This window comes from Chiloscyllium plagiosum, unplaced genomic scaffold, assembly GCF_037043375.1.
Source record: "Chiloscyllium plagiosum isolate Xiang-an unplaced genomic scaffold, Cpla_swu_hap1 HiC_scaffold_16, whole genome shotgun sequence".
Classification (NCBI taxonomy): domain Eukaryota; kingdom Metazoa; phylum Chordata; class Chondrichthyes; order Orectolobiformes; family Hemiscylliidae; genus Chiloscyllium; species Chiloscyllium plagiosum.
The window spans coordinates 13,796,466-13,811,463 of record NW_028270154.1 but is presented as its reverse complement, the minus strand read 5'-3'; the positions used below and the strand labels follow the sequence as shown (position 1 = coordinate 13,811,463).

The window sequence follows — 14,998 nt, the reverse complement described above, 5'->3', positions numbered from 1 at the left end:
GCCCCTATCTCTGGCCTAGAGGCCAAGGTTTAAGTTCCACCTGATGCAAAGACATGTCATAATACATTTGAGCCAATATATAAAGAAAGTCACTTGTGTGCCGTAGCTGTATGTTATCTTTCAGTGAGTTTGTTCATGATCATTCTGAATAAAAATATTTCAGGGTCTTAATAAGCAAACAGTTTCTTTTCAATTTTTCTTCCAAAACGAATAACTGCACCTAATCCATGCTTTACCCCAGTTCTTTCCCACTCGCTAAACTGGTCAAAGTTGCTACAGCAGACTCATTACACCTTCCTTTCCCATCTAATATTGAGCTGTTAACAAACTTGGACGTTGTATATTATTCACCATCAGCTAAATCATATAAAAGGAAGTCCTGAATTTATATAGGGCCTTTCTTGACCTTGGAATGCCACCAAAGACTTTTACTGAGTAGTTTTGAAGGGTAGCTGATGCTGTCTTGTAAGAAATGTAGCATCAATTTGCACACTAAAAAGCTCAGACACCAACTTTCCCCTCTGTGGCAGTCACCCCAAGCTTCAGCGCATCCCTCAGCACATCGTCCTGGACCTTAGAAAGTGCCAGTCTACAACACTCCGTTGCGATCAAGTGGAAGACCAGCATGTTTTGGGCAGAGCAGAACACCTTTCACTGAGTTAATGGTCCTGTGGGCGCAGCTAAGGGCTGCCCCTGTGTAAGTGCCTCAGAACAGTTGTAGAATCCTGTGTAACAAAACTGCTTAGGATGAACTTCAACAAAAAACCATTGCATCTCTCTCCAGACCTTTGTAAAGGCACATTGGTTTAGAACAGGCACAGACATGAGTTGAGGAAAAGCCCCAGTAATGGACAGGTTAGTTAACCAAAGTCATCTGTTGCCCAAATACATGACATTCACCATAAATCACATCTTAAAATAACTCACTTAGTGTGTCTCAAAACACTCAAGCTCCCTCACCGCCTGAAATGTTAACTCTGTCTCTCTTTCTCCGCAAATGCTGCCAGATCTGCTGTGTCCAGTTTCTTGAGTTTTAGTTCTAAACCATTATTATCTGATTTGCATTTGAATGAATTAATATTGCCTGTTTTGACCAAATTCCTGGGGGTCTGTTTCATAGGTCAGCCAACTGCCATATTGTTCCCTCAGATTAATTTTGCATTTGCTCCTTTCAAAGTGCTGGCTTCTATCTTTCTGGATAATGTGTGATGACTTAATCAAATGCACAAAATAACGAGAAGCTTGGATAAAGCAGACAGGGAAGCCCCTAGGAGACAGGGCAATTACCAAGGGGACACAGATTTACTGCCACTGGTGAAGGGTAGAGGGGACATTGGGAAAACCCAGAGGGTGGTGGAATTCAGTGTCCAATCTGGTGGTGTCAATGGGAACCCTCACCTCATTTATAGAGTCATAGAGATGTACAGCATGGAAACAGACCCTTCAGTCCAACTCGTCCATGCCGACAAGATATCCCAACTCAATTTAGTCCCACTTGCCAGCACCTGGTCCATATCCCTCCAAACCCTTCCCAATCATATACCCATCCAGATGCCTTTTAAATGTTGCAATTTTAGCAGCCGCCACCACTTCCTCTGGCAACTCATTCCATACTCATACCATCCTCTGCGTGAAAAGGTTGCCCCTTAGATCTCTTTTATATCTTACCCCTCTCACTCTAAATCTATGCTGTCTAGTTCTGGACTCCCCTACCCCAGGGAAAAGACTTTGTCTATTTATCCTATCCATGCCCCTCATAATTTAATAAACCTCTATAAGGTCACCCCTCAGCTTCCGATGCTCCAGGGAAAACAGCCCTAGCTTATTCAGCCTCTCCCTATAGCTCAAATCCTCCAACCCTGGCAACATCCTTGTAAATTTTTTCTGAACCCTTTCAAGTTTCACATCTTGCAATATTCCAACAGTGGCCTAATCAATGTCCTGTACAGCTGCATCATGACCTCCCAACCCCTGTACTCAATACTCTGACCAATAAAGGAAAGCATACCAAATGCCTTCTTCACTATCCTATCTACCTGCGACTCCGCTTTCAAGGAGCTATGAACCTCCACTCCAAGGTCTCTTTGTTCAGCAACACTCCTGAGGACCTTACCATTAAGTGTATAAGTCCTGCTAAGATTTGCTTTCTCAAAATGCAGCACCTCACATTTATTGGAATTAAACTCCATCTGCCACTTCTCAGCCCATTGGCCCATTTGATCAAGATCCCGTTGTAATCTGAGGTAACCTTCTTCACTGTCCACTACACCTCCAATTTTGGTGTCATCAGCAAATTTACTAACTATACCTCTTAAGCTCAAATCCAAATCATTTATATAAATGATGAAAAGTAATGGACCCAGCACCAATCCTTGTGGCATTCCCCTGGTCACAGGCCTCCAGTCTGAAAAGCAACCCTCCACCACCACCCTGTCTTCTACCTTTGAGCCAGTTCTGCATCCAAATGGCTAGTTCTCCCTGTATTCCATGAGATCACTAGTCTCCCATGGGGAACTTTGTCGAACGCCTTACTGAAGTCCATATAGATCACATCTACCACTCTGCCCTCGTCAATCCGCTTTGTTACTTCTTCAAAAAACTCAAATCAAGTTTGTGAGACATGATTTGCCACACACAAAGTCATGTTGATAATCCCTAATCAGTCCTTGCCTTTCCAAATACATGTACATCCCGTCCCTCAGTATTCCCTCCAACAACTAGCCCACCACCGAGTCAGGCTCACCGGTCTATAGTTCCCTGGCTTGTCTTTCTTAAACCACCTTTCTTAAACAGTGGCACCACGTTAGCCAACCATTTGAAAGGAACTCGCCTGAAGCTCTGTAACTTGCAAGGCTGTAGGGCAGATGCTGTACAGTGGGGACAGGATGGACAGTCGGTTTAATGAGCCAGTGCAGATATGAAAGGCTGAATGGTCTCTTTCTACACCAAAACCATTCTAGGGCATCCACGGCTCTATGTGGAACAGCCTGTCACTGTTGATGTTATCTATCACATTTGGAGTTCTATAAGCAATGCTTTCACCTCTCAACCTTCTCTCTTCCTATGCAACTGCGCCCAATGTAATTATATCCTCGTAATCCTATTACCTCAATTATTCCCTCAAACTCTTGTGAATTCTTTCCTTTGCCATCCAACCAGAACAATTCTTTAAGAGCAGATCAGATCTTCTAATACAACTGGCATGGATGGAGGAACTTCAGGTAACACCAACAAATTAGCCAGAGTGGGATTCATGTACAATAAAACAAAGAGTTGTGGATGCTAGCAATCTGAAACAAAAACAGAAATTGCTAGAGAAACTCAGCAGGTCTGGCAGCATCTGTGGAGAGAAAGCAGGGTTAACGTTTTGGATCCTTCTTCAGAACTTGAAGCTCTCAGCATTAAAAATGTAAGCAGCTGGAAAGTGGTTGGAGATGGGCTGGTTGAAATGTTTGAATTTTACCTCCTATCCACAACTCATTCCCACTGGGCTGTGGTGTATTTAAAATCTGATACTATTTAAAATAGTGAAATTTGAATTCAGTTCATAAATCTGAAAGTGAAAAGTAGTCTCAGTCATGGTGACCTAAAAATAATTGTTGATTGTCACAAAAATCCTTTTGGTTCACTAATTTCCTATGAGGAAGCAAATCTGCCATCATTACTTTGTCTGGTCTGCATGAGACTTCAGATCCACAGCAACGTGATTGACTCTTGACTTCCTTGTGCAATGACTAAGTAAAACACTCAAGACAATGGCATCCAAAGCTGGCATTGACTGTCAATGCCGTCATCCCATGAAGAATAAAGGAAGAACGAAATGTTGACTTGGCCCTAAGTTCAGATTAGGTGCCAGCAGGCAGAATACAGAAGGGTTTTACAACACTAAGGGCAGGCTTTAGCTATGCAGTCATAGAGTCATGCATCTGAAAAGCTGAATGGCCTCTTTCTATGCCAAAACTTTGCTCTGGTATCAATGGCTGTATGTGAAACAGCCTGTCACTGTTGACGTTATCTATTACATTTGGAGTCCTAACAGTCCAACCAGTCCATGACAACTATAATTCCAAACTAAACTAGTCCCACCTGCCTGCACTTGGCCCATATCCCTCCAAACATTTCTTATTAATGTATTAATCTAAATACCTTTGAAACTTTGTAACTGTACACGCATCCACCACTTCCTCTGGAAGTTCATTCCACACACAAACCACCCTTGTATAAAAAATGTCGTCCCTCTTTTTTAAATCTTTCTCCTCTCAACTTAAAAATATGTCCCCTGGTCTTGAATTGCCCCGCCTTAAGGAAAAGGCACCTGCCATTCACTTCATCTATGTCCCTCATGATTTTATAAATCTCTATAAGGTCACCCCTCAATCTCCCACGCTCCAGTGAAAAAAAGTCCCAGCCTCTCCTCATAACTCAAACCCTCCATTCCCACAACACCCTGCAAAATCTCTTCTGAACCTTCTCCAGATTAATACTACCCTTCCTATAACAAGGCGACCAGAACTTGTACACAATACTCCAGATGAAGCCTCACCAACGTCCTGTACAACCTCAACATAAGTTATGAGGAAAGGAGAGAGAGAACTGTCATCTTTAAAAAAGAGAGTATGCTGAAAACACACAGTTGATTGGACAGAATCTGTGAAAAGAAAAATTAAAATTCAGAGACTGGAAGAAATTTTAAATCTAACAGTTTATAGACAAATCGACTCCTCCTCAGCGTCTTTTTCTCAATAAACATTACTAAAGAAAAGCAGATGATCCAATCATCAGTCACATAACTGTTTGTGGGAACTTGCTATGTACAAACTATCTGCTGGATTCTCTTACTTAACAGCAGTGACTCCATTCTAAAACTGTTGGTCGGATGTGAAATAGTTTAGGTCATTCATGGGACATGAAAAGTGCTATCAAAGTGGAAGTCTTTGTTTTCTTTCGAGTCAGGGAGCAGAGTCAGAAGGTGAGAAAGAGATGCTGTTTTCACCAAAGCGGAGAGTTGAGATGTGGGATAGATGTGTTCAAAAATATACATGGAAACTATTTCCATTACTTGGTGAGTCAGTAACTGGAGGGCATCAATTTATGATCGCCACCAAATGAACCTAGGGAGGGGCGAACGGAAATGTTTTACACAAGAGGACTCTTCCTACATTATAGCAGTGATGATACTTCAAAGGTAGTTCATTGACTGTAAAGTGCTTTGGGAAGTCCAGAGGTCATGAAAGATGCTGTCCAAATACAAGCTGTTTCTCGCCTTATATAGAATGTCTTACCAGCAACAGTTGTTGAGGCAGACTCAATGGCAGCTTTTAAAAGGGAAATGAACACAGTAAAGGAGAGGGCAGAGGTGTCAGACACAGCAGAGGTTACATTGTACCCTGTTATGTTGGAAGACTTTATGATCCTAGGCAGAGTGAAAAACCAGGGTCCCATATCTCTCTCACTCACTCTCTCTCGTGCGTACACACACACACACACATGCAGGAAAGGATTGTGGTTCAATAAATTGTTTATTTTGTTATTCATTCAAGGGATGTGAGAGTCATTGGCTGGCCCAGCATTTATTGCTCATTCTTAATTGTTGTGAAGGTAGGGGTGAGCTGCCTTCTTAAACCGCTGCAGTCCAAATGCCCTGAGGGAGAGAATTCCAGGATTTTGACCCAGTGGCGGTGAAGGAACACAGATATATTTCCAAGTCAGGATGGTGGGGAACTTGTCATGTTCCCATGTATCTGCTGCTCTTGTCCTTCTTATTGGAATTGGCCATGAATTTGGAAGGTGCTGTCTGAGGAGCCTTGGAGCGTTGTTAAAAAAATGTATTTGAAAACATTTGTTTGTCAATAAAATAGACAGAAGAGATGGAGCGATTGGAGGAAAGAGCCATTGAAACAAGAGGAGGCCATTCAGCCCCTTGAGTCTGTTCTTCCAGATCATGGCTGAATTTTGTCTGCATTCAGTTTCCTCACTTTGATTCCCTATTCCTCGGCACACTTGCCTAACAAAAATCTGTCAACCTCAGTTTCAAAATTTTAAATTGATCCTTGCGCTCACCAGCCTTCTGAGGTAAGAGTTCCAGATTTACAGCACCCTTTTGTGTGAAAAAGCAGACCCTCCCATCATGCCTGGACAGTGTTCTGGGCTCCATCAGGAAATATTTCTCAATGTATCTACTCTACCTTCGCTTTGTCTGAAACATTCGCAGAGCAAGTCCCAGACACTCAAGTCATACTGTCTCAGAACAGATTGATTAGTAAACATCCTAGAAGCATGTGGAAGTGACTGTAAGACTGTGAGATCCAACCATGAAACAAGGTCCCATTACAAAAGTTCAAAGCAGGAAACTTAACACGCTTTTATATTGATGGCCGAGCGGGGGCTCCAGGCTTTGTGAGGCTGATGCATGGACTCCTGGAATGGCAGCAGGGCGTTGGCTGGTGAACTCTTCGTGGCAACGGCAGGGCTTAGACTCTTGGCGGTAACGGTAGGTTATTAACAGCGGCAGTGTCAGTGCCCAGAGCGGGGTCTCCTTGCTGTGGTGGGCCTGGAGCAGGTCTTATGACTGCAGTAGGCCCAGAGTGGTGACTCCTGGTTGCAGTAGGCCCCGAGCGGGGACTCCTGACTGTGGTAGCCAGGAGTGAGGACCTTGCAGAAGTCCTGGAGCTGTGTTTGGGATGTCGGCCAATGAAGATGAACTCTATTAAGTACTCTCTCTTCTTGTACTTCAAAATGGCGTCAGATTGTGGTGACAGCACACTTTTCACTGTATCTCTGTAGATTATATTAGATTCCCTACAGTATGGAAACAGGTTCTTCGACCCAACAAGTCCACACCGACCCTGTGAAGAGTAACCTACCCAGACCCATTCCCCTGCCCTATATTTACCCCTGACTAATGCACTAACATTATAGGCAATTTAGCACGGTCAATTCACCTGACCTGCACATCTTTGGACTGTGGGCGGAAACCGGAGCACCCGGAAGAAACCCACGCAGACACATGGAGAATGTGCAAACTCCACACAGTCACCCAAGGCTGGAATCGAACCCAGGTCGAGCTGTGAGGCAGCAGTGCTAACCACTGAGCCACTGTGCAGCCCCTTTATATATGTGTCAATAAATAAATCATTCATTCCTTCCACTCCATTAATCACTCCATTAAATTCCTAAACTCCAAAACTCCAGAGATTAGAAGCAATCTGTCCTCTTCAAACACTTCCAGGTACACATTGAACCTGAGTTTGACCATGCTCTTTGAAAGTGCAGGAGATACAACACATGAGTTGGTCGTGAGTCTGAACTTGACAACAGCTGCGCAGTTACATCAGCTCAAGCCAACCTCAGGAGCAAATTCTATAGCAGCCATACCCACAGGAAAAAAATCCTGTCCTGTCATCCATCCAATCAATATCTAGTCAGCCTGTTATAGGAAGGATATTATTAAGATGGAGAGGGTGCAGAAGGGATTTACAAGGATGTTGCTGGGAATGGAGGGTTTGAGTTGTAAGGAGAGCCTGGATAGGCTGGGACATTTTTCACTGGTGTGTAGGAGGTTGAGGAGTGACCTTTTTAAATCATGTGGGATATAGATAAGGTGAATGGCAGGTATCCCTTGGGAAGGGGATTTCAAGACTCGTGTGCATATTTTTATGATGAGCGAAGAATGATTTAGAAAGGACATGAGGGGTAATTATTTTACACAGAGGGTGCTTCGTGTGTGGAATAAACGTCCTGAGGAAATGGGGAGTGTGGGTACAATTACAGCATTGAAAAGAGATTTGGATAAGTAAATGAATAAGAAATATTTGGAGGGCTATGGACCAAGCGCAGCCAGGTGGGACTAATTTTAGTTTGGGATTATGGTTGGCATGGACTGGTTGAACCAAAGGGTCGGTTTCCATGCCATTTGACTCTATGACTCTGTCTACTTTCCTGACCTGACTGCCCCTAGAAGCAGAGTTCTCTACTGCTCTCTCATTCTGCTTGACTTCCTTCCAACTCAGATACGACAAGAGAAAGAAAATGTATGTTTCTATGGCATTCCCAAGATGACTTCAGAATGTCGCAGAGTGCTTCACCATCTGTGAAGTAGTTTTTGATTGGCAGTTGCTTTGGTAATGTAGCGAAACATAACAGTTAAATTGCACACAACAAAATCCAGTAACAATAATGTAATGACGGTCAGGTAATCTGTTTGTAACTTTGTCAAAAAACGATCAGGAATACCAGGGAGAACTTGCCTGTTCTGTGTTGATTTCTTGTCCTCAGGATCTTCTAACCTCCATCTTGGGAGGATGGCCAGGGCTTTGGTTTAACAGCTCATCTGAAAAATGTGATATTAGATGCAAACAAAAGTGAGTAAAATTAGAATTTGGAAGTGAATTAACGAGGTCCTGTTTGTCTGTTCTGTGTTTCAGAGGGCAGAGGCCTCTGGGGTGGAGCTGGCCTGGGAAACCTGCAGTTGAAGACAACACAAAATCTGCATCTTACTGGTCGGAGGAACTTGGGGGACGGATAGTGAGCATAAGGGAATGCGATGGATCAGAGAGAGATCAATACTGCAAGACATTCATGCTAATGGGTGCCAGAGCTAATGATACAGGCTATTATCGCTGCTTCTATCACTTCATTGAACCAATCGTTGATGGAACAACGGCGACCAGTATATATGTGTTTGTGAAAGGTAATGTGACAAATGACAATTACTGTGAGATTTTTTAAATCTTCTTTGTTCATGCGATGTAGGCACTGTTAGCAAACCCAGCATTTATTGCCTGTCTCTAAAGTGCCCTTGAACAATTACAGTCCATCTGGTGTTGGGAAGCCAACAATGTTGTTAAGAAGGAAGTACCAGGATTTTGACCCAGCAACAGTGAAAGAAAGCTGATATGTTTCCAGGCCAGGATGAGGTTGGAAGGGAACCTGCAGGTGGCGATATTTCCAGTTGCCTGCTGCCCTCATCCTTTTAGGTGGTACAGGCTACAGTTTTGGCAGGTGCTGTTGAAGAAGCCTTTACAAGTTGCTGCAGTCCATTTTGTACATTCGCCACACTGTTGCTGCTATGCACTAGTGATGGAGAGAGCACTAGTGATGAAGGTGGTGGACGGGATGCAGGTCACATGAACATCTTTGCCCTGGAGCTTCTTAAGTAGTGGATGCAGGTTTGCTCACTGAGCAAACTCAGTGAGCAAACTTACATCCAGAACCTCGACCTGAGCTACAAATCTTCTCAAAACTCACCTTCTTAAGTAGTGTTGGAGCTGTGCGATATTGATAGCAGAAAGGCTTTGGGGAGTTGAGAGGTGGGTTACTCATGCAGAGTTCCCAGCCTCTGACCTGCCCTTGTATTTATATGGCCAGTCCAGTTCAGTGTCTGGTCAATGACCACCCTCAGGATGCTGACAGTGGAGGACTCAGCGATAATGATAATCAATTGACTCGGTGTGCTCATATGCTGCTCATTCTTTACAATGATGTATGATTATTTCTGTGAGATGATCATTATCCTCTGCAATGATTGTTCTTGCAATGATGTTATAAAGAGTAAAACCTGAACCTCTGTTCCTATATTAAGGGTCAATACTATGACCAATGTTGGGAACAAACATAAGATCAAAAAAAAACTCAGCAGATCAGGCAGCCTCAGTGGAGGGGGGCAGAGATGATGGTTTTGGGTTATGACTTTCATAATATTTTGTAATGCAGCATATAAATCATTTTGAAATATCCTCATCTGTAAGCATTAATACTGCTGAACGTGCCTTCTGTTAGACTGTTTAAGGAGGATGGTGAAATACCTCTACAGAGGCTGGTATCCCATCACCACATCACTCTTTATTTACACATGAAGAATCCTTGACCCTAATGCTGCCTCAATCAGAGTCAACTCTGACACTCCTCTTTATATTTGTCAGCCAGGGCTCCCTGATTGGGCCAAATTAACAGCTCAATCAGGGAACTCATATTCCAGCTGGCTGATCACATTACAATCACTATAGATGGGAAACTTTCCCATTTGGAGTCTGATCTATTGTAAATCACAGAGAAAAACATAAGTTGGGAATTAAAAACCCAAAGAACTGCAGGTGCTATAAATCAGAACCAAAAACAAAAATTGCTGGAAAAGCTCAGCAGGTCTGGCAACATCTGTGGAGAGAAATCAGAGTTAATGTTGCAGGTCGAGTGACCCTTGCTTAGAACTTCGGGTATTGGTTGATAAGTAGCCAGAGACCTTTTGTACGTTACAACCCCAGCCTACTATCCTAGATTCATAGAAACCTATGCTTGTGGTAAAGAGAGGTCTGCTTGGCCCTTTGTGTCTGTGTTGGATTCTTCATGTGTTGTCAAGTCCCAATGTCTCTGCTTTTTGACCATAACCTTTGAAGTTTCTCCTCCTCAAATTCCTGTCCAAACCCTTTTAAAATCATTAATGGAATCAGTTTCCATCACTTTTCCAGATACGATATTCCAGATCCGGACTGAGTAGAAATATTTCTCCTCATCTCCCTTTTACAACTTTGTTCAATGATTAAATGACTTGCAGTTATTAGTTCACTCGCCAGAGGGAATCTTCTGTCTCTAAATACTCTGTCAAAACCTCTCACATCACTTTGAAAAGTTCCACTGACCACCTCTGAACTCTTTCAGTCCTACAGTGAACTGTCCAGACTTACTCATCATTGAAGTTACTCAACCCTGTTGACATCCTATTAATCCTCCCCATTTTTATATCAATGATCAAAGTCTGATGGTCAATTGTTCTCCAGGTATTGATGAACCAGGGATTATGGGTAGCATGGTGGCTCAGTGGCTACCACTGCTGCCTCACAGCGGCAGGCACCAGGGTTCAATTCCAGCCTCGGGTGACTGGCTGGAGTTTGCGTGGGTTTCCTCCTGCGGTCCGGGGACGTGCAGGTTGGGTGGTTTAGCCATGCTAAATTGCCCAGTATTGGGTGCATTGGTTAGGGATAAATGTAGGGGAGTGGGTCTGGGTGGGGTGCTTTTCGCAGGGTCGATGTGGACTTGTTGGGCCGATATGGCCTGTTTCCATACTAGAGGGAATCTAACCTAAAATTCCATAGATTAGTTTATTTAAAGCAATAAAACACAATATAAGTTATGGTGCAGGTGCAGAAGACAACGAAGAAGGTAAATGGTATGTTAACACTCATAGTGAGAGGATTCGAGTGCAGGAACAGGGATGTCTTGCTGCAATTGTACAGGGCTTTGGGGAGGCCACACCTGGAATATTGTCTGCAGATTTGTTCTCCTTATCTGAGGAAGGATGGTCTTGTTCTAGAGGGAGTGCAATGAAGATTGACCAGATTGATTCCTGGGATTGCAGGGCTGATGTATGAAGAGAGATTGGATTGGCTAGGATTATATTAATTAGTTTTTAGAAGAATGAGGGAGAGGTGAAAACCTATACATTTTTCAACAGGACAGGTCGAGTAAATGCAGGAAGGATGTTCCTGATGAATGGGAAGTCCAGAATCAGGAGTCACAGTCTAAGGATCCAGGGTAGGCCACTTAGGACTGAGATGAGGAGAAATTTCTTCATCTAGAGAGTGGTGAGCCCGTAGAATTCTCTGCCATCGAAAGCAACTGAAGCCAAAACAGTGAATGTTTTCAAGATGGAGCTAGATATAGTTCTTATGCTAAAGGGATCAAAGGGTATGGGGAGAAAGCAAGAACAAGGTACTGAGTTTGATGATCGTATTGAATGGTAGAGTAGGCTGGAAGGGCTGAATGGCCTACTCCTGCTCCTATTTCCTATGTTCCTATAAAGCAAACATTTCAGCAAACCTCCTGATTTCTTTGTGTGCGCAGCTTGCAACCTTCGAGCAGATGAAACTGAAAGGCAGAGTTGCATTACTGTATCCACACAGCACATGGAGTCCTTAAAGGGGAACAGTCGATGACACCTTTTATCACTTTACTGACAATCGAGAATAGACCGGTGGGGCATTAATTCACTGGATTGGATTTGACCTGCTTTTTACGAACCGGACAAATCTGAGCAATTTTCCATATTGTCAGGTGGGTGGCAGTGTTGCAGATGGACTGGATGGGGATATCTATGGAGATGTGTCCTCCTGTTTATTATTTAATTGTCCGTCACTATTCACAACTAGATGGTAGGACTACAGAGTATATCTGGTCCATTTGTTGTGGTATCACTTAGCTCTATCTGTTGGATGCTGCATCTGGTGTTTGGCATGAAAGTAGTCCTGTTTCATAGCTACACCAGGTTGACATCTCATTTTTAGGCATGCCCGATGCTGTTCCTGGTGCACCCTCCTATACTTTCCACTGAGCCAGGGTTCATGCCTTAGTTATGTTTGACCTGATACCATGAGACTTCATTGGATCATGTCAAAACTTGTCAGATCTCTCAACATCTGTCAAGAAGTTTCAACTGGTTAACTTGCATATTTCTATCTGACAGTGCACTTCCCAATTGAATGTACAGCTTTAAGCAATCTAAGTTTATTTTTCTTCTCTGGTCTCAAAAGATTTTCAAAAATAACAACGATTAATGCTTCAAGTGTTTAAAGTGATCCACGTGCTCATTGTTGATGGAAGAAACAGTTTCTTGCAAAAAGGGCACAGACACACCATTATAGGGGAACCCCAGGTAAAAAGTGGGAGCGAAGTCGAGGTACATGAGAAAGTGGTTAAGGAAGTAGAAAGGAAGTGGTGAAGGAGGAAGACAGAGAGGGAGAAATGAGAGAGACAGCATCAGGACTTGCTAAAGGACAGCCATTGAAGTAACTTTGAAGTGTGCTCACTGTTTAATTTAAAGAAAAAGACTTGTATTTTTAAAGCAACTTAACACATTTTCAGGAAGATGCATCATCAGCATTAACATACATTCACTGTAACTGCAAGGAAGCACAAAGCTGATTTGAATTATCCAGCCTCCACCAGCAGCATTGTGAAAACGAGCAGATGATTTGTATTTCTGATTCTTCTTGAGAGATAAATATTGATCAGAACTCCCAAGAGAACTCTCTTACCCTTCTTTGAAATGGTGCCCCCCGGTTTTTTTTTGATGTCCAGCTGAGAGTGCCACATCTAATGGATGCCACTGATGACAGTGAAGCACTCCATTAGTACCTTCCATTGCAATGGACAGTAGTACCCCTGTCCCCATTTCTGGGCTATATGACCTGAGTTCATGTCTTACCTGATCCAGAGGTGTCATTAATATGACTGAACAGATTGATTAAAAATATCTGCAGTGAACATAGAACTGAGTAGATGCAGAACTGACGGGAGTGATGAATGTATTAGGTGAATGTATTAAGATGGTGTGATTCTGTTCGCCGAGCTGGGAATTTGTGTTGCAGGCGTTTCGTCCCCTGTCTAGGTGACATCCTCAGTGCTTGGGAGCCTCCTGTGAAGCGCTTCTGTGACCTTTCCTCCACCATTTATAGTGGTTCGAATCTGCCGCTTCCGGTTGTCAGTTCCAGCTGTCCGCTGCAGTGGTCGGTATATTGGGTCCAGATCAATGTGCTTATTGATTGAATCTGTGGATGAGTGCCATGCCTCTAGGAATTCCCAGAGGCATGGCACTCATCCACAGATTCAATCAATAAGCACATCGACCTGGACCCAATGTACCGACCACTGCAATGGACAGCTGGAACTGACAACCGGAAGCGGCAGATACAAATCACTATAAATGCTGGAGGAAACATCACAGAAGCGCTTCACAGGAGGCTCCCAAGCACTGAGGATGTCACCTAGACAGGGGACGAAACGTCTGCAACACAAATTCCCAGCTTGGCGAACAGAACCACAACAACGAGCACCCAAGCTACAAATCTTCTCACAAACTTTGAAGTATTAAGTTGGGCTAAAAGGCTATTGACTTTAATTAACATAATTCTTTGAAGTTTGTAAACCGGTAGGATGTCTAAAAAGGTATTCAGCATGCTTTCCTTCATTGCTCACACCTTTGAGTACAGGAGTTGGAACATTACGCTGAGGTTGTACAGGATGTTGGTGAGGCCTCTCCTGGAGTACTGTGTCCAGTTCTGTTCATCCTGTTATAAGAAGGATATTATTAAGCTAGACGGGGTTCAGAAGAGATTTACCAGGATGTTGCTGGGAATGGAGGGCGTGAGTTATAAGGAGAGGCTGGGTAGGCTGGGACTTTTTTCACTGGAGCGTAGGAATTTTCAGGGGTGACCGTATGGTGGTTTATAAAATCATGAATGGCATAGATAATGTGAATGGCCTGTGCTTTTTTTCCCTACAGAGGGGCATTTCAAAACTAAGTGGCATATTTTTAAGGTAAGAGGGAAAAGATTTTAAAAAGACATGAGGGGTAACTTTTTTTGCACAGAGAGTGGTTTGTGTGTGGAATGAAGTTCCTGAGGAAGTGGTGGTACAGTTACAATGTTTAAAAAACATTTGGATAAATACATGGATAGGAAATGTTTGGAGAGACATGGGCCAGGAGCAGGCAGGTGGGACTAGTTTAGTTTGGGAGTATGGTCAGCATGGACTGGTTGGACCAAAGGATCTGTATCCATGCTGTATGACTCTATGACACTATAGCTATCTTGCGATCTTGATAGCCACAACTGGAATTTTGCCCCTGGGTTGCTGATGACTCTGTCTTTCTGCTGTCCCTGATCCCTCCGTGATTCTGTTGGGAAAAGGACTTTCACCCTTTGCAATATCCTGTATTTATTCTGCAGGAGTGAATATTATTCTCCGTCCCCAGACTGGTAATAATTCATGGGACCGAGTCATATGCTCGGAGCGATGCTCAGCTTTTGTTTGGCAATCTGCCATTGGCTTGTTTAAGTTTCCAGACCCCAGCAGAAAATTGTAGTTTCTGTAATAACTTGTCCGAATTTTGAGGCCAACTTTTTCAATGCGTTTATATCAAAAAATAATCTCCTTCTGAATAAACAGGAAACAGGTGTCCCACTGTAAGTGTGAAAAATGTACACGCCCTGAGAGCACATAAGCTATA

General features: G+C 43.3%; 1 protein-coding gene across 3 annotated transcripts in view; it reads left to right on the top strand.

Annotated features, from left to right (window-relative positions):
- Positions 1-14,998, top strand: part of flt4 (fms related receptor tyrosine kinase 4) — a 241,438-nt gene that overhangs the window by 101,638 nt on the left and 124,802 nt on the right. For all 3 annotated transcript variants that reach the window (XM_043703133.2, XM_043703132.2, XM_087995138.1), the window contains exon 3: positions 8,424-8,689. In XM_043703133.2, coding sequence (XP_043559068.2) covers positions 8,424-8,689 — 266 coding nt within the window. The remainder of the gene's footprint in view (positions 1-8,423; positions 8,690-14,998) is intronic.